Source organism: Ursus americanus, chromosome 23, assembly GCF_024610735.1.
Source record: "Ursus americanus isolate L20-20 chromosome 23, mUrsAme1.1.p, whole genome shotgun sequence".
Classification (NCBI taxonomy): domain Eukaryota; kingdom Metazoa; phylum Chordata; class Mammalia; order Carnivora; family Ursidae; genus Ursus; species Ursus americanus.
In genome coordinates, this window is record NC_142149.1 from 21,015,858 (window position 1) to 21,040,747 (window position 24,890).

The 24,890-nt window shown below is 44.2% G+C and overlaps 1 protein-coding gene across 3 annotated transcripts in view; it reads right to left on the reverse strand.

Moving 5' to 3' along the window:
- Nucleotides 1-1,934: 1,934 nt before the first annotated feature.
- Nucleotides 1,935-24,890, reverse strand: part of WIPF2 (WAS/WASL interacting protein family member 2) — a 44,187-nt gene continuing 21,231 nt past the window's right edge. For all 3 annotated transcript variants that reach the window (XM_045781736.2, XM_087854434.1, XM_045781737.2), the window contains 7 exons: nt 24,368-24,499; nt 18,048-18,180; nt 17,203-17,319; nt 16,190-16,846; nt 8,513-8,722; nt 7,080-7,181; nt 1,935-6,832 (listed from right to left, as the gene is read on the reverse strand). In XM_045781736.2, coding sequence (XP_045637692.1) covers nt 6,792-6,832; nt 7,080-7,181; nt 8,513-8,722; nt 16,190-16,846; nt 17,203-17,319; nt 18,048-18,180; nt 24,368-24,430 — 1,323 coding nt within the window. In that variant the 5' untranslated portion in view covers nt 24,431-24,499 and the 3' untranslated portion in view covers nt 1,935-6,791. The remainder of the gene's footprint in view (nt 6,833-7,079; nt 7,182-8,512; nt 8,723-16,189; nt 16,847-17,202; nt 17,320-18,047; nt 18,181-24,367; nt 24,500-24,890) is intronic.

The following is a 24,890-nucleotide window of genomic DNA, read 5'->3' on the forward strand; positions in this document are numbered from 1 at the left end:
TATGGCTAAACACTAGGGTTTCAGGGCCAGGGAAAACCGCTATAGAAGAAGAGGCAAGCTGAGCTTTTAATGAAAAATATAAATTAGAGCAGTAATTTACAGGCCAGCCTCCAAAGCTAATAACCTAGCTAAGCCTCAGGTTCCCTTGAAGGCCAAAACCCAACTCTAGGCGATGGCAAGCATTTATCTTTCATCCTTCAGTTTCAAATGAAACAGAATAATGAAGCTGAGAAACAGGAAAACAATGCTATTACAATCGCCAGTTAATTGTAGTTAGTTCATACAGGAGATAAGAACAAATACTGAGTGTTCAATGTATGCCAGGCACTGAGCTCAAGTATTTTACCTATACCACCTTATTAATTCTCACAAGCACTGCATTAAGTTGGTATAATTTTCATTTTGCAAATGAGGAAACTGAAATAGAGGGGTTGAGTAAATTTGCCCAAGGTCACAAAACCAGTAAGTGGAAGAGCTGGCATTTGAACTCAGGAAGTCTGACAGGAGCTCAAACACTTGACCACTTAAACATAGGAGGAGGTATTAAATGCAGGTCCTAAACAGAAAGCCTTCTGTACACTTAAATAAAGCTTTAAAAATAAATAAATAGGAAGAGACGGTGAGGGAGCACATCTTGGGAAGGCTCTCTAGGAGCTGAAAACTACAACAGACATTAGCGGCAGTGAATGGGATAAGCGTTTCCATAAAATGGAGGTTTTCGATCAGATGGCATTTCTGGTCTCTTAATAGAACAACAGACCCCAGGAAGCAACCTTCAATGTTCATGTATTTTGATAACCAGGACACCTAAAAACTGTCCTTAATAACTTGACTGGTAACGTGCGTCCAGCAGGTTTAAGGGATAGTGGTGAAAACCGCCCTAGGTTTCAGTGGGCTAGAGGGAGCCCAGGAAGCAATGAGTACTTAGTATTCATCCTGAAGCCTATAAAGCACTGGTCCAGGGGAAGCCTACAATATTAAATGACCACTGTGGAAGCAGGCGGAGAATCACGGAAGGTCCTGATTGAAAGGTCTCTACCAAGTTACCTATGTGAATCTCTCCCTTTCCAATACTACATGAACATGCTGCACATGCCACCAGACTGTTGCTTGCTTCTGGGCCTCTGTCCTTGCTGTTTCCTCTGTCTGGAATGCCACACACCACCCGCCTTCCCTGGCTAACTGCCATAAAGCCTTTTAATAACCTACATAGGTTTCTCTTGGTAGCTGCCTGAAGTGTTCTACTAGACTCCGAGCTCCTTGGAGGCAAAGGCCAGTCCTATTCGTCTTCATATTGGGGTGCCTGGCACAGAGTAAAGTATGCAATAAATGCTTGCTGCAGGAACGAAAAGGACATCCCTGCCAAATGAATTTCCACCTTTTTCATGAACACTTTTTGTGGCTGGATAGCATATAGTCCTTTAAATCTCACACCCCTAAACCTAGGAGCGGAAAATGAATTCAATTATGCATAAAAGCGATCCAGACTGGGCTCCAGTAAGGTCAGATGCGAAGCATTTCTCTGTAGTTATCCTCTGGGGTGGTTAGGATCCTGAGGTTGACATTTTAGTTCTCTTACCTCTGTCTGGAGAGTAATAGGAAGTCAGAGACAGGCAGCACGCCTGCAGCAAGTCACAGTTTGTGGCTGGGCCAGGCCAGCAATACTTAAAACGGAAACATTCACAGTAAACAGCTGTGTCCCAGTAATGAGAGTAGTGTCCTTATCACCTGCTGATACACAGTATCATGAGGGAAGGAATCAAATCACACTGGAAGGACCTGCCCAGTATCTTTTTGTGTGTGTGCGCATGCATGCATGCACACACAGACTAGCAATACCACCCCAACAGGACAGAGAAACCTGTGGTTTAGGAAGTTGAGGGTCATTCAGGCAAGCTCCGTTTGAGGGCTATTTAAAGTCACAGGAGGAACAATTAAATCAATAAATAGGTAGTTTATTAATCATATTAATAACAATGATGGGTCAAATAATCAGAGATTCAGCCAATCTGGCAAGTATAGATGAAAATGAGAGGAGGCCTTTTCCCCCCTCCCTCTCATAGGTTTTTATATCTAAATTATGTGAAAGTGATTCATACACACACCCATTATGAATCAGTATGGGAAATAATTTCAAGACCTTTCCTAGTGATGAAAGTGCAAGGTGAGCTCATTAAGTCTTAGTGGTGATTATGTCAGCTGACCACAGTAAGCAGAGAATGTCTGGTTCAGTTTTCACACCCCAAGTCAAAGTTCAAGAAAGCCAGCCAAGATTGCAACACAAAAAGCAGGGAAGAATAAAAGCCAACACCCCCAGTAAAAATAGACACACACAGTCTGTCTGCTCTGCCCCCACCTTTTCTTCCATACCTCAATGGGACAATCTGCCATGCAACACAGGTAGAAAGAACCCTAAGAGATGTAAGGAGAGGACACAAGGCCAGAGCGTCTCCTGGGTCTCCTGAAATCATGGGCATTGGGAAGGTAGGTGGCAAACATAAATGATGACCAAAACTACCAGAGTCACCCAGGTGGGCATGGTTAATGAGAACTGTGATATTCAAAACACAGCAGGAAGGGAGGAGGTAAGACCCCTGGGAAGCTGCAGATGCTTCTGCCCGTCAGTGTGGCTACCTTCTTAGAGGTTCTAGAGTCAAACCACTACACTCACCGGAAGCAACAGATGTTCTCCCCTCCCTATGCCACCACTGGAGGTGGTGTTCCAGACAAGAGTACACAATTTTCAGGTTTTTTTGTTTTTAAGCAAGGTTTAATTAAACTGCACAGCATCCAGAAGAAAGAAATGTACCAAAGAATCCAACCTGAGACCAGATTATACATTGTAGAGGGGTGGGGGAGGGGGGGAGGGGGGAATCACTGCTTATTGGGAGAGGGAGCACTGCAATTGGAATATAACTCCAAAATAAATCATACAATAAATTATTTTTTTAAAGAAAATAAACTGATCCACATGCAAAGATGGACACACACACACACACACACACACACACTGAACACGTCACTCTAGTCTTTTATTCAGTGTTGACTAGGACTTCCATGCTGGTCCCCATGGGAAAGGACAAAGGTTAGACATGAGAAAAGAAGGCTCGGCCCCTCTGCCACCAGTGGAATGAGATTTAAGACAATTAGAGAGGAAACCCACTAAGTTGTTAGAAACAAGCATAGAAAGAAAGAGTTATCAAGGAAGATTTTAATTGCTTCAAAGAGAGAGAGGAAGAAAGCACAGAAATCTAACACAAGTAAAGGCACGATGACCGTGGAGTTGAATGGAACCAAATCCTTCCTTCAGTTAAACAGTTATCCTTCTTTTTGCATGTGTTTTGAAGGTGACTGTAGTTTTGTTTCATTTTGCTTTTAAGAGAGGAGTCTTGAAGGCAGAGTTGTAATGCCTTCCATTCCCTAAATCAGGGCGGCTTACAGAAAGCCACCTTGGCCACATTGCCAGGGACTGAGATTCAATAGGGAAAGAAAGGCTACAACTGGAATGTGAAGAATTGGATTTGCAGTTGATTGTAGGTTGGGTTTCCAGAAGGACAGACAGCTCAGTGTAGTGCCATCAAAGGGCCTCAGATGCCCTATACTCCACCCCCAGAGCTTTGCAGAAGGAAAGGACCCTGGAGTCACATTTTTCCCCCACTCCCATAAGCACTCGGCCTACAGATTATTTCAAGTGATCAGGAGAATTAAAACACACCCAACCCTGAGTTGCTCTGTAGCAAGTCTATTTACAATTTTTCTCACCTCTCTCCGGAGGTAAATCTGGATTTCAAGTTGGGAAGCTGTGGGGTGAGGGGATGCCCCCAGTGCAATGGCCAGTGGCTAGTCTCCTTGCCTTGGCCAGTTGGGAGGGCTGGGATGCATTTCTGGAGACAAGCAGCCTCACATCCATCAGGTGGGGTAGCCCTAAGCACCCTCACTCTGGGAGCCCAGGATGTGAGGATGATGGGGTGCTGCAGCTGGAAGAAATCCCCAAAACAGAAAAGCCACACCTGGAATATCAAAGTGATTTGATCCAAGTTTGGTGACCAAAGAAGAGTGGGGAAAAGGGGGCATCTAGCTCATTTAAAAACCTGGAAGCCACTGCTCTGCTTCCCTGAAAGGGTGGAAAGAAACAACTAAGTTTTTCCCACTAGAGAAAAACACCATAAAACCAAATCCACACAAGGGCTTATAACACAGCTTCCTGATGCTTAGTTGGGCAATGTCTCTTCCTTCTGGGAGGGAATAAGGAGGTTAATGGGACTGGGCAAGAGTCTCAACATGAGACCACCCAATCTTCCACTGAAGAGACAACATTCCCACAAGCAGATAAAAAGAGCAGTTTAAAAGGTGAGAAGTTTTAGTGCTCTTGAAGTCAGCCCACCTTAAATCTATATTACAAGCTTTTTACAACATACAAAATAGATCAATAACTATAAGGATCACATTCCCATTCTTCAATAGTAAATATACATGATAATAAATCTATTAACAGAGGGACCAAATAATGTATAAGGCAAAGACATTTAAATAGGTACTGTGCCATCAACATGCTCTCAAGAAGAAAATCCCTCTGATTAGATCTAGGCCCGGGCCTTTTTTCATGAGGCCAAGAAAATGAGAATACAATCAATACCCATGTGACACAGTCCAAATGCTGGGGAATATGAAGGGCAGCAGGTCACAGAGGAGGAAGATATCAGCCCCAGGGAAAAGCTGGGGTTTGGCTTTTACTTGTGATACTTACTTTGATGCTCTATGTTTGAGTAAAGGAAAAAAAAAAAAAGGATATACTTTGATAATATTGTACAAAAGGCATCAACTCCCATTTCAAAAACAAATGGGAAGACTTCACAGTCCAAGTTCAGTAACTGGTCAGCATCTCCCCTGGAACTCTGCTGCAGGGTTAACTCTTGTATTCTCTCTTTTTCCCTCCACTTGTGCCCTGTCTCAGCACTACTGGCTTCAGAATGCTGGGGATACTGCTGAGAGATAACTGCTAACAGATTTGAAAATAAAAATGATAAAGAGAATGATCAGAAAAGGTTTGGTGACAGACCTCATCATGGTTTGTCCCAAGAGTCAATGTAGTCCAGGGGATGGCAAAGGATAGCAGACCTTGTACAAAGAACCCAAGTTGAGAGCTCTCCCATCTGGCACAGGAAGACTTGGGTTTCTCTGGGCACCATGCACAGATCCTTAGTCTGTGATACAACAGATTGAAGAGGTCCCTAAGGCGATTTAAGCCTGTGATGTACCTGGTGAAAATTTTTAATTGACTTTCCCTATCCATTTCAAGGAACAGCCCTGGCTCCTTCCCTGCTCTCACTCCAAGCTTTGAGCAGTCCCTGCACTTGGCAAGAGTTGTAGCAAACCAAACCATCCCAGGTGTAGAGCCCAGGAGCTTCATCCTGCTGTTGGAGAATGGTGAAGTCCCATCCCACCATCCAAGCTCAGTTCCTACCTACACTGGGACCCTCTATTTCCTCTGTGCCCTTGAACTAGGACCTGGAAGACGAAGAAACATATTGCTGGCTGCCGAGGAAGACCAACTGGACTGAGGCACACCTCACCAAAGTTTTTGTGCTTCCTGGCGCAGAGGAATCTTTGACTGTCCCCATAAGCTTCCTCACCCTTCTCTATTCTGCTGTGTTAACCCCTGCAGTCTTGCAAAGGCAAGAGTAATGGAGACAGGAAGAGAAGTACCTGCTCAGTCAGACGGGCTGTGAACTTTGGAACAAGCAGGCTTTAAAGTCCTTCATAGCCCACAGAGTTGATCCCTTCCACGAGGTGCTTCACCCTTCCCTCGTCATCCTGGGCACCCATCAGGGGCTAAAGTCTTTGAGCAGGCCTTCAGGGCCAGTCAGAAAAGACTTAAGTGGTGTCAAGGCCAACGCCCTATCTTTCCACCTCCCACTGCAGGTTTTTGGGAGTTTGTGAATCCATAAGGAATCAAAGTGACTTTTCTTTTGAGGGGATGGGCAGTGCAGAGAGGAATAACAGCCCTCAGCCTCAGCACCCTGAGGAAACAGGCAAATAGGCAGGGAGTCCCAGAGGACACAAATGGCTCCTGGTCCCTTTGCTGCAGAGAAACTGACTAGCTCTAAGAGGATCCCCAGTTTATTTCTCCCTCTCTTTTTATTAGGTGTTTAGTTCAACTGATTAGTATTTAGTGTTTATAATAGCCAACTTTTCCCTTGGGTGGTTGCATGGGGTGGGGTGAGAGCAAAACCAAAATACCCCTAAAAAGAAAGCAGACCCATTTCTTTGCCCTTTCTTCAAACTTGACCTTTAAAACAGATCACTTCTCTGCAAATTCCTTTCCTGTTTCACTAAAAATGCCCACCCCCAGAAGTCCTGGCCATGCCAGCCTCCTAAATGAGGAAATATAATATACCCGCCACACTTCCCCCACAGTGGGTAGGAGAAAGTAGGAGTACAATTCTCCACCCTGCTCCAACAATGAGTTCATTCACCACAACAAGGCACCTTTCCCCAAGAGGAAAGCAGGAGACATGGAAGCTTTTTCCTCATCTGGCTAGCAGGGCTTGCGAGAGGAGGGATGGATGCAGGGCTTGAGACCCTAGTGTCAATATAAAGAGTCCAATCACCAAGTCTAGAGACGAGATGCATAGATGGAGGTGAGTGGGGAGGACGCTTGGTGTCTAGAGGTGGGTTGCACTGTAGAAACACGTCAGGAGCTCTCATGCAGGTTTCAGGGGAATGGAAGGGACCATGTGAGCAGAGGAGAGGGTCCATCCTTTTCCTGAGGAACAGGACCAAGCCAGGCTTCACCTGAGAATGGGTGGCAGAGGTGGGGCTCCACGGGCAGCTGAAAAATATAAAAATGAAAACCACATACATAAGGTCAACCACCAAACCCTGAATAACCCAAACATTCCTGATACGAGAGACAGGCTCTTTAAGCTAACCTGTAAAATTTAGGGACTGGTTTTGTTGTTTCCTTGTTTTCTTAAGAAAATGCAGATGAGAAGAAGAAAATTTTAATCTAAGAAAAACATACCAATTCTACTTTCTATGGAATTATAGAAAAAACTTTCATGGACTACTCTTCTCACCTCGGTTTGTTTTGCTGGGATATATTCTCTGAAAGTGTTTATATTCTTCTGGAGCAGGAAAGTCCTCTACTGGATGGAAAGAATACTTTGACTCAAAATCATCTGGGAAAGGAACAGAATATTAAGTCATATCACCCTTCCTTGTGCTTCCACACACTCTGTACCACTTCTGACCCCCCACCCCGCTATCTCCCTCAAATTCTGATGGACCATGAGGGCCTGCCTGGCCCACTAAACCAAGGTTCCTGAGGCCAGCAACAGCATCTTTCTATGGACCTTGCACGCACAAAGGATATGCTCAGAGGCTCTTTACATTAAGGATTGAGTCTTCAAATTAGTTCTTCAAATTTTTCCACCAAAAATCAGGCACTTAACAGGAAAGGAGCCCAGCAGTTTGCATGGGAGGAGAAGGAAATACAGCTCTGTTTCAGTTAACAGTCATTTTAGAGACTGTCACCATGGGAAACCAACTGAACTGAATCCACAGATCGGTAGACATTAACCTAAAATGGGAATTTCTGTCACCAGTTAGTGAGAGATCTGACCAGATAATGCCCCTCTGGCCCAGGTTACCCTCATTTAGCTCTACAATAGAGTTGGGACAGCATCTCATGGCCTCTGCTCCCACTTTACGTGTCCCCTCTAGAAGAAGGCTCAGATTTTCGATCAGTGTGGCTCAAACACATTCCAAAAACCCTGGTCCACTAATTAGGAAAAGACTAGACTGGGGACAGAGAAGAGGGCAACCATTCAAGAATCTAGAGTGTTAGGGTTGAAGGAGATGGTACAGATCTTTCCAGGGGTCCTCAACAGAGGGTCTGAGGAAACCTGATGGACAACCTTTGCTTGCGGCTCCATCTTCGACCCAATGAACCAGAATCTCTTAGGTGGGGCCTAAGACTCATTTATTAACCTTGAAAAAGGTAAATCTCATACACTCCTGATCTCATCCACCTCATTTCACAGATGAGGGAAGCGAGGCCCAGAGCAGCGAAGTGACTTCCTCAAAGTAGGACAGCTAGGTAGTGGCTCTGTATTATTAATGTTGTGCACCATGGGTTTTTGTTGTTTTTTAAAGGTCCAGAAAAGGCCCTCTCCGTCCTAAGAAGATACATCATTCCTGTCTGAATAATCCTGAAAAGGATAAAGTCTCTGACCTAAAAGCTAACCACAAATGATCCAAGCAAGAGAACAGCTTCAGAGTTATTACCACAACACCTACTGATTTTACTTCAATCTCTTCTAAAGCATTCATACCTAGAATTTGCATAAGGCAAGGGCTGTCAATGGAGGGGGCCCAAAAGTCTGAGGAAAAATCAGGAGAGGAACTGTTGTGAACAAAGGATACCTAGTGACCATTCCCACTCTAGAGTGGCCACTGGAATTAGTGAAGTCACCACAGAACTATGAGACTAAAACAGCTAGTTACTTACCCAAGAAAGATCGGACAGTGGTAATAGAATCTCTGTGGCCATTCCTCAGGGGTGGTGGAGGAGGAGGGGGTGGCCCAGCTGGCGTCCTTGAGGGCGGAGGTGGGGGCTTTCCTCGGCTCAGGGGTTCTGACCCATGCATTCGGTATGGTGGGGGGGGAGGGGGAGCATCCCTGGCACCATTTCGGATCATAGGTGGTGGGGGTGGAGGAGCTGCAAGGAAAATCCAAGGCAGTTTAGGCTGAGATACAGAGATGGTGAGGGGTAGGGGAATTTGAGAGACGTGCGCTAAAAGTGCCTTGGTGCCTTCCCAAAGATCTGGGCTCCGGGAGCCTCCGGGCAGCCTGTCGAGTATCAGATTCACCCTCCTCTCACCCCTATTTAAGCGGGAACATTCTTCCAGATCCCAAAGTCCAGAATAAATGTGTGACCTTCTTCATTTCCTGTGACAAGTCAGTCAAGAACTTTGCCTACTCTTGATATCTTTTCCCTGCCTCTCCATGCCTTCCTCCACAATCCTAATTCAAGGCTTTCTCCTATTCAGCCTGTTCTACTGCAAAAAGTTTCCAAATGTTCTCCTTGCTTCTCATCTCTTACCATTCCAATCCATTCTTCATTTCGACTCACTAATCTCCTCCAAAATACTTGCTCAAACTTTTCTAAGGTCTTTGCATTTCCTCTATCATGAAGTTTCAAATCCTTAGCTTCAATCCCAACTGGGTCTCACCACATCATCCTCCTTTCTTACACAACAACTTACCACGCCAGGGAGCCTGATTTCACCTTCCCCTCTTCCTTGCTTGATTCCTAGGCTGAGACTCCCACTGTCGCCTCTGTATCTCTCTACTACACTACCATATTGTATTATAATTTCTCATTTTATGTGCCTCTTCCCAAGTCAGGGCCGTGTCCATTCATCTGAGTTCCCAAGCTCAGCCACATGTACAGCACACAGTAGGTACGCAATCAACATGTGCTGACTAAACCAAACCACATATGCTTTGCTCCTGTGACTCCCCCAAAAGATGCGGAAATGCCTTCCCTCTTCCCTTACTATAAAACCTACCTCTCTTTTTTAAGATTCCACTCAAGCCCCATCTTCTACAGGCTTTCCCAAAGCAATGCACTCTATTCTAATGCCCTCCTTCTTTGTTCTCCCATAGCATTTATAGGCTGTCACTTACTCTAGCACTTAGTAGTAGAGACCAAAATGAGTGATTCTCAAGATATGTATAGTAGATTCATCTGCAGAATTGCATATCTCCAATGATAGGCTCATTGCTCAAAAAAACTGGGAATGTCTCTTTGGGAATTGCCTCCAAACCCAGTTTCTAACCAGACAGTTCAGTAAATATTATATGATGTCCATATCTCATTTTTTTAAAAGATTTTATCTATCTACGTACCTACATATATATTTATTTTAGAGACAAAGAGTGCATGTGCGCACATGTGCAAGCTTGGGGGAGGAGCAGAGGGAGAGGGATAAGGAGACTCTGTGCTGAGCACGGAGCCCAATGCGGGTCTTGATCTCATAACTCTGAGATCGTGACCTGAGCTGAAACCAAGAATCAGACGGTCAACTGACTGAGCCACCCAGGTGTCCCTCATATCTCATTTCTGAGATTGCACAACCATCAATAAAAATATTCATACCTACATCTGACTCCACTCTCTTTTTTTTTTTTTTTAAAGATTTTATTTATTTATTTGACAGAGATAGAGACAGCTAGCGAGAGAGGGAACACAAGCAGGGGGAGTGGGAGAGTAAGAAGCAGGCTCATAGCAGAGAAGCCCGATGTGGGACTCGATCCCGGTACGCCGGGATCACGCCCTGAGCTGAAGGCAGACGCTTAACCGCTGTGCCACCCAGGCGCCCCTCCACTTCACTCTTAAAAGACAAAAATGTGGGGCACCTGGGTGGCTCAGTCAGTTAAGCGTCTACTTTTGGCTCAGGTCATGATCCCAGGGTCCTGGCATTGAGCCCCATGTCGGGCTCCCTGCTCAGTGGGGAGTCTGCTTCTCCCTCTCCCTCTGCCCCTGCTTGTGTGCTCTCTCTCTCACTCACTCTCTCAAATAAATGAAATCTTAAAAAAAAAAAAAAAAAAAAAGACAAAAATCAAGGTAACATCAACAACACGTCTGAAGACATGGCAACATCACTGGAATAGGTTCTAAGTAAGGTGTTTATATTATATCGTTCTATTCTTTTCATTAACTAACAAAAAGAGCAGCTACCATTTATTTGGTTTCTGTTATATTCCAGGCACTGTCCCGGGTACTTCACAGGCATTACATCTTTAAAAATTCTTCCACCACTCCTGCAAAGTATGTGGTACTATCCCCATTTCACAAATGGGGGAACTGGGACTCAGGTTGTCTGTCTGAGGTCACAGATCTCATAGAGTCAGCATACATCTGCTCTTTCCACTACGCCCACACTGCTTTTCATAACTACCCCAGGTACTATATTACCTCCCCCTAAAATGTATAACCCACTGAGATGGAAGTTTATCTTCTGGTACCAATGCCATGTCTGATAAATAGCTGTTTCCTAAATAATTCATGGAGAGACTACTCGGCTTAACAGACAACAAGGATTAGTGATAAAGGGTGTATCATCATCATCTTTTTTTAAGTACACTCTAAGCCATCGTGAGGCTTGAATGCATGACGCTGAGATCAAGAGTCACGTGCTCTACCGACTAAGCCAGCCAGACACCCAAGAGTGTATCTTCTTATTCCTCCTGAATTGTTGTCGGAATTTCTGTAGAGTGACCGCAGTTAAGAATGAAACAGTAATGGGATGATTTATGTAGACAAGGGGTCCAGCACTGTAGGCCCAGTAAATGTTAGTTTTCACTTTCCCTAAGATGCACTCTGAATGTCTCCCTCACTCTTTTCAAGGTTTTAAGTATGGACAAGGGCTATTAGAAGCAATAAGTAAAGAGAAATCTCCTTACCACCACCTAACAGATCTCTGAAGCTTGATTTCATCCCAAATCTGCAGCTCTTTGAGTCCACCTTCAAAGTATTTCCCTCAAACCCAGATTTCTCAGGGCCCTAAGAGTCTGTATCTCTCTAGGGGAGGGCCAGGGAGTGTAAGGCAGGCAGGGTTAGGTAGGCTCAAAAGGACATCAGCCAGACAATGGGCAGGTGGCAGTGATCAGAGCCAACCCAGACAATCTGCTTGCTCCTTTGGTGCCCTCCCTCAGGGTCACCCCAACCAGGTTTTGCCATCTCCAGGAAGTTTCTGGGCTCTTTGCCACATACAGTTTTAAGACCATTTCAAGTGACAGAACTGGAACCCAAGGACCGTAAGAAAGAAGCAGTTTGTAAAAGAAACCTTGGGGTGGGAGACCACCTTTTGTAAACCTAGATAAACCCAATTCTGAGGAAAGCAGGATGGTACTGATTCTTTAAAAAAAAAAAAAAAAAAAAATCCCTTAAAAAGTGTTTTACTCTGCAAAGAAAAAATTCAGAAATGCTATGGACCAATAAAACTGGTCCCTGAGCACCCTGGGAAGACAGAAGACTCCATACTTTTCCAAATGTAAATAATTCATATGGAAACAAAAGTATATTATCACTTAATATTGTCACAATATGATTTAATAATAGAGACAAATCCATGAACTACCTGGAAACCCTTGCATAAAACCACTAACAGTTATCAGCATACTACAGTTTACAAAGCACTTTCATACATACTTTTTACAACCACCCCTGAAGGTACTATGAACACATGAGGAAACAAACTTAGAGAATCAGAGCAATCTGCCCAATGTCACACAACAAAGAGACCCAATACTCACAGGATCTCTGACTAAAATACCTCAATTTTCTCTCAGTGTTATCACTCTAAGAACTGCTGCTCTGGTTACAGAGATGGAAAGCTGCCCGAGGCCTCCATCAGGCCTCAAAGTTGGTGATGGCTAAGGGACAGAAGAACAAGGCTCATAATTTCACATTCTTCTCAAGAAACCACAAAGAAAGAACAGAGAAGTGGGAAGCAAGAAGTCTGCAGACATCTGAAATTACCCAATTCAGGGTGCATGGCTGGCTTAAGTCAGTAGAGCATGTGACTCTTGATCTCGGGGTCTTGAGTTCAAGACCAACATTAGGCCTATAGCTTAATTTTTAAAAATTAATTAAAGTTAAAAAAATAAAACAACTCAGTTAAACCCACAGAAATTATATATATATATATATATATATATTTTTTTTTTTAGTCGACAGAGAGAGACAGCCAGTGAGTGAGGGAACACAGGCAGGGGGAGTGGGAGAGGAAGAAGCAGGCTCCCAGCAGAGGAGAGGAGCCCGATGTGGGACTCGATCCCGGAACGCCGGGATCACGCCCTGAGCCGAAGACAGACACTTAACGACTGCGCTACCCAGGCGCCCCAGAAATTATATTTTTTTCCCTGTTTCTATTCCTGGATAGGGTTAGAAAGATATGGGCTCTGCTTAGATAAAGTTTAAAAAAATATATATATATCCCTGGGACACCTGGGTGGCTCAGTTGGTTAAGCGTCTGCCTTCAGTTCAGGTCATGATCCCGGGGTCCTGGGACCAGAGTCGGGACTGGGCTCCTTCCTCAGCAGGGAGCCTGCTTCTCCCTCTGCCTGCTGCTCCCCTTGTTTGTGCTGACAAATGAATAAATAAAATCTTTAAAAAAAAATCCCTAAGTTAAAAAATAATTTTTAACCTAAACTTTGTAGAATCAAAGACCACCTTAGGACTAGGATTCTTATGGCTAAAGCCAGGGAGACATGGGGTCAGGGATGTACAGGTTACCATACAACTGCCGTCTGCTGGCCGGCCAGCTTCTAGAACACCAACTCTCCATGTACCTCGCCAAGCAGCAGCACAGGTTAATGGACTTTCAATACGTGCTTCCTGATGACTTAATTTCTTAATCAATGATCCAAACCTGCAAGGACTGTTTAAAAGCTCAAAAGCCATTTGTGGAGGATGTGGCTCAAAGTCCAATGATATAAGAGGCCATGGGAGCCAAAATTCCTGGGTCCAAGAAGGTCCCAGAGAGCTTCATGGTCTCCCTAACGCTCTACTTTCAGTCGTGCTATTTTGTAAAGAGACTATACAACCTCTTCTACTTTTTCTAGAGCTCCTTACTCCCCTCTTCACCCAGTTTAGGCTCATGGTCCACTATTACAATCATTCTCTGACCTACACCCTTAGCTTTCTTTCTCCCTTAGTGTCCCACATGCCTAAAAAAGCTAACCCTGGTTAAATACCATGCTGCCCCCACTTAGTACCTGCAAACACACAGCTGAACACACACTGTGCTAATCTCATTTTGAGTGTACAGCTCCTAATCCTGAGTGGGCCTTTCATGCTGCTGCTTATCCCAGAACACTTCCCCATCCCCTTCACTCTCCCATGCTCCCAGAGGACCACTTCATGTCCCTCTCTCTCCTTCCCTCCCTTCATTCACAGTGGATGTCCTTGCTTTCTATCTCACCAATAAGAAACAAACCAGAAGGTGTGCCTGGGTGGCTCAGTCAGTTAAGCATCTGCCTTTGGCTGAGGTCATGATCCCAGGGTAATGGGATAGAGCCCCGTATCCGGGCTCCCTGCTCAGCGGAGAGCCTGCTTCTCCCTCTGCTCTTCCCCCTGTTTGTTCTCTGTCAAATGAATAAATAAAATCTTTAAAACACACACACACACACGAAACTTTGCACATGATCCTACCACTACGCCCACCTACCCACTTGCATCTATGCCTATGCACTCTGCCTTCCCTCCTGTTACCATGGAAGAACTATCTGTGTTCTTATCTAAGGTCAACCCCTTACCTATGAATCAGATTCCATTCCTTTTAGCCTTCTTGAAAACATTACTCAGGCAATTTCCCCCCTTTCTACTGTATCATTTCATCAGTATACAAACAGATGCCGAAATATCTCCCATCTTGGAGGGGAGGGGTCCCAAACCTCAATCCCACATTCTCCTCCAGCAACCATTCATCTGCGCCCCCACCCTCGCTCCCCTTTAAGCAAACAGAGTTCTACATCGCTATCTCCAATTCCTCTCCTCTTATTCCCAAGTTCCCAAACACATCTCAATTAGACTTTCACCCTCATCCTCCATCACTCCACTGAAATTATCAAAAGGATATCATGTTGTTTGGGGGTCCCCCTCAAAAGACTCCATGTTGCCGAGACCAATGTCATTCTCAGTTTCCAGTCCTGAACACAGCTGATCACTCCCTCTTGGCATCCTTCCAGCATCCTCTCGTTTTCTTCCTTCCTCACTATAGACTCTTTCTCAGCTTCCTCTGCTTGCTACTGTCCATCTCTCTGACCTCTAATATAAAGGCCTCAACCTCTTCTCTATCTAGACTGACTCCCTAGGGGAGCTTATCCAGCATGTGGTTTTCAATATCATTCAAATTTCTCTAGCCCAGACCTTTCCCCTCAACTTCAGAGTCTGACAGAAATCCAAGAGAAAATAACGAACTGGTGTTTGCCTAACAGGCATGTCAAACTTGACTTGTCTAAAAGTGAACACCTGTCTTCTTCCCCCAAACCTGCTGCGGCCCTACCTATCTGCCTGATTTACTGCACCAGCCTCCGAAGTGGTCTCCCTTGCCACCTCTGTCCCCCTGCAGTCTGTTTTCAACACCAGAGTTTGTCATCCTTTTATTTTTTATTTTTTAAAGATTTTGTTTATTTGACAGAGAAAGAGTACAAGCAGGGGGAACAGCAGAGGGAGAGGGAGAAGCAGGCTCCCTGCTGAGCAGGGAGCCCAATGCAGGGCTCAATCCCAGGACCCTGGGATCATGACCTGAGCCAAAGGCAGATGCTTAATCAACTGAGCCGCCTGGGCGCCCTGAGTTTGTCATCCTTTTAAAAGCTAAAGCAATACTTCTCCTCCGTTCCAACGCCTCTAGAGGGGCTCAGCATCTCACCGAGTAAATCCCAGTCTTGACAAAGTCCTACAGTGTTCTCCTGTGCAAATCTAGCTTCGAATCTAGCTTCCTGACCTCCTCGTCCTTCCACTCTTCCCCCTTCACTCATTCCAGTCCTGCCACAATGGCCTCCCTGCTGTCCCCAGTCTCAGGGCCTTTGTATTTGCTGTTCCCAATGCCTGCAATACCTATTCTCCCAGATTACTGCTTAGCCTACTCCGTCACTCTCTTCAGATTGTTACTTTATCAGTAAGGCCTTCCCTAACCCTACTCTCACCCCACCTCTGCAATAAAAAATACCACCACCACCCTCTACCCCAGTATATCCTATTTCCCTTTCTCTGTTTTGTATTTCTCTAAAACATCTACATACTGTCTTTATATATATATATATAAAAACATATAATATATATAATTTTATAGTTTTATTTGTATATATTTATAATTATATGATTTTATATATATACATACTCACACACACACACATATATAGATCTACATATATAATTTTTTAAACTAATTTATTTGCTTGACTGTCCAAAGAACAGGAATCTTCTGTCTTTTCTACTGTTTGTTGTTTCCCTAAAAACAGAGTCTGAAACATAAAAAGGCACTCAGTAAACCTGCTGAATGAGTAAGTGAATTCTTTTTCTTTTCAATCGCTGAAGGAGAGCTTTGGAGGAAAAGGTGAGAAGATAAACTCAATTCTACATCTGATAGGAAAAAAGGTGCTTCCAGGCACTTACCGGCTCCCCGACTGGGAGGGTCCCGGGCTGGGGGAGGTGGTCTATTACTCTGTAGTGATGGAGAGGCTGACGTGGGTGGAGGAGGCGCTAGGCCTCTGACAGGCCCCGGTGTCTTCCTATGCAAAGAATTGTGTCTCTGTGGCAGCTCAGGGGCTGACTCATTAGTGGGACTGGAGGGTCCATTGGGGACCCCAGGAGGCTGGCGGTAAGGCGGAGGAGGAGGAGCCAGAGACTGGCCACTTGGTCCCGTTCTGATATTCACAGGGGAAGGAGGTGGTTTGACTGGGGGTGGAGCAGGAGGTCCCTCTCGACCAGGGTGCAGCCTTTGTCCAGGTGTGGGTGGCAAGGGCTTCTCTCTGTTGTAGGCCGGGGCTTTGCTGCTGTGCACAGGCAGAGGTGTAGGGGGTGCGTTGGCACGCCGCCCTGGGGGTGGTGGAGGAGGGGCAGAGGAGCTGTGCTTCATGCCTGTACTGCTGGTGGTATTAGGCCGAGAGAGGTCCGGTAACGAGGGTCTCTGCATCCGGGGCAGTTCTGGGAGTGAGGCTCGGCTGCTGTCTGTATCATCTTGAGGGCGCCCACTAGCTGTTGACACCGGTGGCCTTGGGGCAGCAGCTCGAGAACTGGGGACTTGTAGGGCTGGCTTACCAGCTAGGTTCTCTACAAATACACCAGACAGCACTCGATCAACAGAGCTAGATACACGTTAGTCAGTATCTCTACTTCACCCAGCCTCCTTAGTGTAACCTGCATGGTAGCAGGTTAAATGCCTGTATAGTTCTGGATTTTAATGTGGTTTCAGGCTCAGGGCCCATGACAAATACTGCCAATACAAGTTGAACACATTTTTATTTAATCTCTCAGCTTTGGCTTTATTCTACTCTGTAACTTCTCCCCTGCTCCCACTTCTCCTTCCTCCCACCTCTACAACACACCTTAACCCTAGATGACCCACTTGGGACTAATCAGAAATTAACGCACTTGGGAAATATCCGAAGAAAGTACTGATCAGATACCTGAAACGTCCTTGGCTCCCACAGGTCGGAGTTTTGGCACTCCCCCTTGGAAGAGACCTCCCTTGGGCTGCAGGGCAGCTGCTCCAGAGCCATAACCACCACTGCTTCCTTTCGGTTCTGGAAAGCATACCATTAGGGTTTTCACTTCACATGCTGGGAGCTGGTGACCAAGTTAATCCTGAGGAGAAACCCCTCTTCTATTTGGGCTTTAATTTGCAAACAAACCAATCTTGCTTTTGCATTAAAAAAAAAAAAAAAAAAAGGCTAGGCCTCTCAGCTCCACAGCTTCATGTGGAGATGAAACTCCTTACTGTGATGCAAGAGAAAGAACAAAAGGAACAAGGAGTCAAATTCCCCTTATTTAGGAAAGGCAGAGGGAAAACCAGGATCAAGACACATTCAGCAGAGTTCTCTGGGCTCTCCTTTCCAAGTCCCAGATGGTAAGGGGGCCAGGGACTCAGGGATCCAGGTGTGAGCAAACTCTCCAGAGGCCTAGCAGAATGGACACTTGTGGCAATTATAACATCTTCACTAGCTTCAGCTTAGCGGTTTTTAGTAACATGATGGTCTCCTCAGAGACCAGCCATGGATGTGCCGTAAGGAGCACTAGTTACAGTAGGAGATGGGAGTCTTCCCCCAGAGAATGTGTCCCAAAGGTCAAAAAGAAAATTCTAAGGTATTTAAATGAAAAGATGTGAAGACAGCCAAAGAACATTCAAAGAAAACTCTCCTAAAGGACAAAATTTTCCCACTTAAGGCCCCACAATAAAAATGACAGGCCAGCCAAGTCTCCAAGTCAATCCTGGGATCCTGGTGGCTCACTAGGAAATGAAGATTAGACTCACTCTCAAGGATGGGAGCACTCCGATCATTAATGTTGGTCACCTTCTTCAGCTTGGTCCCTTTGCAGATGTCCTGTAAGAGAGCACCTCGACTCCGCTGCTCATCTCTACTCAGCTTGGGCTGCTCTGTGTTTGCCTAGAGGAAGAGGGGAAAATGTAATTATTCATCCTAAATAGTTCCCTTTACCAGGAGCTTGGGATAAATACCGTAAGCCAAGCTGGATTTCATTAATGACCCTCTAACCTAATCAGATCCTGCACCAAATATCGGTACCAATGTGTGCTCTCATTCTTTAGTCCTTCTTCTGTTGTGCCTTCTGTGAAGGGTATAGGTCCCCTTCCTATGCAGAACATTCTGAAAGGAGGCCTTATCTGGGGCGCCTGGGTGGCTCAGTCAGTTAAGGTCTGACTCTTGATTTCGGCTCAGGTCATGATCTTGGCATTATGAGATCAAGCCCTGCATCGGGCCCTGGGCGTGGAGCCTACTTGGGATTTTCTCTCTCCCTCCCCCCCCCACTCCCCCGCACGCTCTCTCTTAAAAAAGGGGGGGGGGAGGCCTTAACACTTACTGAGTACCTGTGTGCTGGGCTTGTGTGTTAGAAGCTTTACATGTTATGAAGGCAAACACTGACTTGAGTCCCTACAATGCCTCAGGCTAAGGATTTTACTTCCATCATCTAATTTAAATCTTGAAAAAATTCCTGAGGCCATGCACCCAGTAAATAGTAAAGCAAGGATCCCAACCCAGACAGTTGACTCTAAAATTCTTATCTCGACTAACAGTATTTCTTCCCTATTACTTTATCATCTTCTTCTTCTTTTTTTAAATATTTTTTTATTTATTTGAGAGAGAAGGAACACAAGCAGGGGGAGTGGGAGAGGAAGAAGCAGGCTTCCCAGCGGAGCAGGGAGCCCGACGCGGACACGGGGCTCGATCCCAGGACCCCATAGTCACGCCCTGAGCCGAAGGCAGACGCTCAACAACTGAGCCACCCAGGTGCCCCCCTGTTACTTTATCTTCTAAACAATGTTATAAAATAGACCATATTGGGGCACCTGGGTGGCTCAGTCGGAGTCTTGGTTTCACCTCAGTCATGATCTTGGGGTCGTGAGATCGAGCCCTATGGCACACTCCATGCTTGGCCTGGAGTCTGCTTGTCCCTCTCCCTCTGCTCGTGTGCACACACTCTCTCAAATAAATAAGTAAATAAAATCTTAAGAAGAATAAAACAAGGGGCGCCTGGGTGGGTGGCTCAGTCAGTTGAGTAGCTGCCTTTAGCTCAGGCCATGATCCCAGGGTCCTGGGATCGACCCCTGTGTTGGGCTCCTTGCTCTAAAGATGAGGAAATGAAGGTTTAGAAAAGCTAATGTCACATGGTTAGTACATGCAGAGCTGGTCTGTGTTAAAGCCCATGCCTTTCCCACTTACCCTACAGTCTCTTCCAACACCATATTTCTTTTCGAGTTCTTCACCCTCCACCTACCTGTTAAATGCCACTTCAGAGTCCTATCCTCAGCCTCCATCTAAATCTCCCTGAGCAAGCTCACCCAGTCACAGGATTTGAATACCACTGAAAAGCCCAAGTATCTCAAATCTTTATATCTCATCACCACTCCTGGCCCTGAGCTTAATACCATATGTGCCAATGTCTACAGGATATCTCCAAATGAATATCCCACATGTACCTAAAATGCAACACATCATACCATGTTCCTTACACAATTTCTAAATGTAGAGCTTTTTAAATTAAGAACACAGTGGAATTTTTGGAAACCATTAAAAAATGATTCTAAAATCCATCTGGAAGATTAAGTATAGGAAAAAAACTAAGAAAATGGAACTAGTACCATCAAAAGCTAGGACCAACTACAACAGGAGTACAGGGACAGAGAGCTAGATAAATGGAACAAAACAAAGTCCATAAACAAACTCAAGTCTATATAAGAAATAATAAAAGTGGGGGTGCCTGGGTGGCTCAGTCAGTTAAGCATCTGCCTTTGGCTCAGGTCATGATGCTGGGGTCCTGGGATCCAGCCCCGTTGTCAGGCTCCCTGTTCAGCAGGGAATCTGCTTCTCCCTCTCCCTCCGACCCTCCCTTCTACCCATGCTCTTGCTAGTTCTCTCTTTCAAATGAATAAATAAAAAATTCTGAAAAAGAAGAAAAAGAAATAATAAAAGTGTATTTCAGCAATGCAGAAAGCACAGATTACTAAATATAAGCTACTAATAATAACTGGCTAAGTTTGGGGGAAAAAATCAAGTTAAATCTCTACCTCATGGCTTACTCTCAAACAAATTCTTTTTTTTTTTTTTAATTTCTTTATTTGACACAGAGAGAGACAGCCAGCAAGAGAGGGAACACAAGCAGGGGGAGTGGGAGAGGAAGAAGCAGGCTCCTAGCAGAGGAGCCTGATGTGGGGCTCGATCCCAGAATGCCGGGATCACGCCCTGAGCCGAAGGCAGACGCTTAACAACTGCGCCACCCAGGCGCCCCCATACTCTCAAACAAATTCTAATTGATTTATAAAATATAAATGTAAAAATAACCCATAGAAGTACTATATGAAAAAAATAGGTAAGGGGAAGGACATGACAACTAAAATACAGGGAAAAACTGGGAGACTCGTTTATTATAAATTATCCACTTAGGAATATAGTAAGCAGATGATAGACTTGAAGGAAAAATCATCTGTGACGCACAAAGGTAGTATCCTAACTCTATACAGTATTAACATAAAGATGACTTATAAATCAATAGGATAATAAGCAAAGGTATGAACGCTATGTAAAAGAAATCATGGAGCCAGCAAATACGGAAAAAAAAATTAAAAATGCAGGCTAAAACACAGTATCATTATTTACCAATGAAACCGGTAAAAGTTAAAATTTTAAGAGGAGACCGCTAGCTTCATGAAGGCAGGGTCCGCTGCTCACTGTTGTACAGTGCCTGGCACGTGGAGGATGCTCAAAAACTGTGCAGAACACGTAACTGTCTTATGGTGGCCATAAGGATTTAGGGGAACAGGTACAAAAATTATCCAGAGGAAGGTAAATTAGTATGATCTTTCCAGAAAGTAGTTTATGTATCAAACACCTTTTTTTCCCCTCCACTTTTCTTTTTTTTTGAGAGAAACGGTAGGGAGGGGCAGAGGGAGAGGGAGAGAAAGAATCTTAAGCGGCTCCACACCGAACGCAGGGTCCGACACAGGGCTGGATCTCACGACCCCGAGATCATGACCTGAGCCAAAATCAAGAGATGGACACTTAACCGACTAATCCACCAGGCACCCCTTGTGTCAAACACCTTTAAAAAATCTACACAAGAATTCTATCTAGGAATTAACTTTAAGAATTACATTTAGAGACGTACACAAAGATGTTATTAATAGCATAGAACTGAAAATAACCTAAAAGTTCAATCAAAAGGAACACTGATGACATAAGCATAGAAGGGAATGCCAGTTAAGCTCTTAAAGATGTGGAAGTAAGTATCTTTAGACAGCAAATGTTTGACACAATCAAGTAAAAAATATTATAAAACAAAACATTTAACAAGATTAATTTTCTCTTCCATAAAACAGAGTAATACTAGAACCTATCTCTCAGGGTAGTTTTGAAAATTAAAGAACTCTTTTTTAAGAGGTTAGCATAGTGCCTGGTGCTCAATAAGCAGTAGTTATAGTGAAAGAAAAGGTACATACCCACAGAACATTTCCAGAAGGATATACACTAATATCAACAGAAATTAATTTTGGGTAATAATTCTTTGTATTTATTTGAATTTTCTAGTTTTCCTATAATAAATACATAAAACATATAAAATATTAACAAAGATTAACTATTAATAGCTTAATATTTTCTATTTTTATTGGCCTTCTCTAATTTTTGCCACATTTTAGTACAGTAAAAAAATCTGTAACGATATCACTAACCATTTAATGATGTGAGAAGCCATTCACGATGTATTAATGCGTAAGAGCAGATTAGAACTCAGTACGCATAGCAGTGTGGGGGAGGTGGAAGAAGAAAAAGAAAACAAAAAAAATCAGTAGGTATATACAGCACAGCCTCCTTTTTAAAAAAGTAGGAGATAAAAGGGAGGAAGGAAGGGAAGGATATACACAAAACTATTATGAATTGCTGGATTATGGATAATTGCTCCTTTATGCTTACCCGTAGTTCATAAATCTCTTTTTTTAAGTAAATTCTACGCCCACTGTGGGACTCAAACTCACAACTCTGAGATCAAGAGTCCCATGCTTTACCGAATGAGCCAGCCACACGCCCCAGCTATAGTTCATAAATTTCTTGAATATATTACTTTTGTAAAGAGAAAAGTATTAAAACATTACTCAACATATCTAAAATTGAGTTCACATCCTCCTCCACAAACCTCGATTTGTAAATGGCACCGTCATTCAATCCCCCAAACTATAGTTGTTCCAAACTCCTTCCTCTTCCTTGCATCAGTCACCAAATAAGATTTTACTTTCCAAGTGTCCCTTATCGACATCTCGTCCATCCTCATGGTTTTAATGCAAACTCTCAGATTTCCAACTGTTAACAGGCTTCTATCTCCAAGTCTTCAATTCTCTGTCTCCAGTCTCAACCCCATATCACCATCTATACTGTGAAGGACGACCTTTCTAACACACACCCAGTCAGGTGACTCCTGCAGCTGAAAATACACTACCACCCCATCGCTGCCTGGAGAAAAAGCGAAAACCCTCAGCCTTTGCCTCTCCCACCAAGCCCCTCAAGCAATGATCCAATCCTGAGTATGCTTTCCCACAAATCAGCACCCTTTCATTCTACTTCCTCAATACCAAGTACCTGCCCTCCCTCTTCTCTTTCTGGCTAAACACTACTCATCGTTTAAGACTCTGCTCAAGTATCAACTCCTGGCTAGAAGACTTCTCCGACTGCCTCCACTGCCTCCAGCCAGTATGTGAGGCATGCTTCTTTGTGGCCTCATTTATGCCTGCATAGCATGGAATTTCCCTGTTGACTTGTCTATCTCGCCCACTGTGCTGGGAGCCTTTGAAGGCAGAAATTGTCTCATTTCTGGGCGATGATATTACAGATTATTTTTATTTGCTTCTTTTTCTTATCTGCATGTTTTCCCTCTCTTTCTTTTAATTATATAAATAAAGCTTGTGGGGAAAGACTCAAGCAATATAGAAGCATAGAGTAAAATTATCTGGATTTTCTAAGTCATATGCCTCGCCAGGTCTCTGTCATCTGTTACATACCTAACACAAACATATATCGACACTTTAAGGCACTATTTCTCATCTGTTAAATAACACCCCCCTCCCAGGTACTCATTCCCTATAGCTCCTTCCGCTTCTAAATTTTACAAAATTGAATAAAGCAGGAGCACGTGGTTGGTTCAGTCAGTACAGCATGCAACTCTTGATCTCAGGGGTGTGAGTTCGAGCCCCACTTGGGTGGAGAGGTTCCTTAAAAAAAAAAAAAATCTTAAGGAGTGCCTGGGTGGCTCAGTCAGTTAACTGTCCAACTCTTAATTTTGGCTCAGGACATGATCTCAGGGTCGTGAGATCGAGCCCCCTGTCAGGCTCCATGCTCACCGTGGAGTATGCCTGAGATTCTCTCTCTCCTTTCCCCCCTCTCCCTGCTCTCTCTCTCAAAATAAATAAATATATAAAATCTTTAAAAAATTTAAAAATAAAATAAAACAAAAATAAAATAAAATAAAATCTTAAAAAAAAATGAGATAATGCACCCAGGTTGCTTCTTTCTCACGTGACACCAGATATCACAATCCACATATAGTAAAAGTGGTTGCCTCTTTGGTTCAGAAGCCACACTGGTTTTTCTCCCTCCCATTATCAAACCTTTAAGTCTTCTTAATAGTATTTTCCAGAAACTCCTTTCTTTTCTGATGGGCTGGTAGACTTGACGGACTTGGCTTTAGGATGAACTGGTTTGGAGTAGAAGAGGAAGAGATGAAATAATAGCGAGAAACAACCACTAAGAGTTGCCGTCCCTTTCCTCAATGATGCCAGAGAAATGCTGTACTGACCTTTACAGGACAAATAGTTTTAGGGGCAAAAGACTAGTTCCTGCTCTGATGTGATCTGTCCAAATCTCCATTTAGACTGAACCAGGACAAGAAAACAAGATAAGCCATTATAGTCCTAAGAGGACCTTTCAGAAATCAGAATGAGTTAACGAAGACAGACTTGCCTTAACTTACTCTCTTTCCACACCACATATCTTTGAGTACAGTATGCCTTACACCAGGAAGCCCTGAGTATCCATTAAAGTTTTGAGATAGCCAGGTGGAAAGATTACCTACCTGATTAAAAGTGGGAGGTGGAGGAGGACCAGGGGGCGGTGGAGGAGGTGGAGGAATTGGCATCCTTGCCCTGCTCGCAGTTGGCACTGCTTTCTCTCCGTTTTAATTTGCAGCTTTAGGTCACTCATATACCTGCAGATGAAACAAATTCAATGAGAACAACTCTGCCATCAGAGACACTCATGAGTACCCAGAAGAATTAGGGGACTGGGCATGACACGAGAGAGAAACTAAGCACCTCACCGCCTAGTTCCTCTGTGATAGAGTCCAGACTTGGTAAACATTTTTTGTAAAAGGCCAGATAATAAATATTAATACTGGGCACCTGGGGGGGGGTCAGGCTGACTCTGGATTTTGGCCCAGGTCATGATTTCAGGGTCGTGAGATCGAGCCCCATGTCAGGCTTTGCACTCGGTGTGGAGCCTACTTAAGGTTCTCTCTCCCCCTCTGCACCTTTCCGTCCCCCTTTAAAAAAAAAGAAAATTAATATTTTAGGCTTTACAGGCCACATACGGGTCTCTGT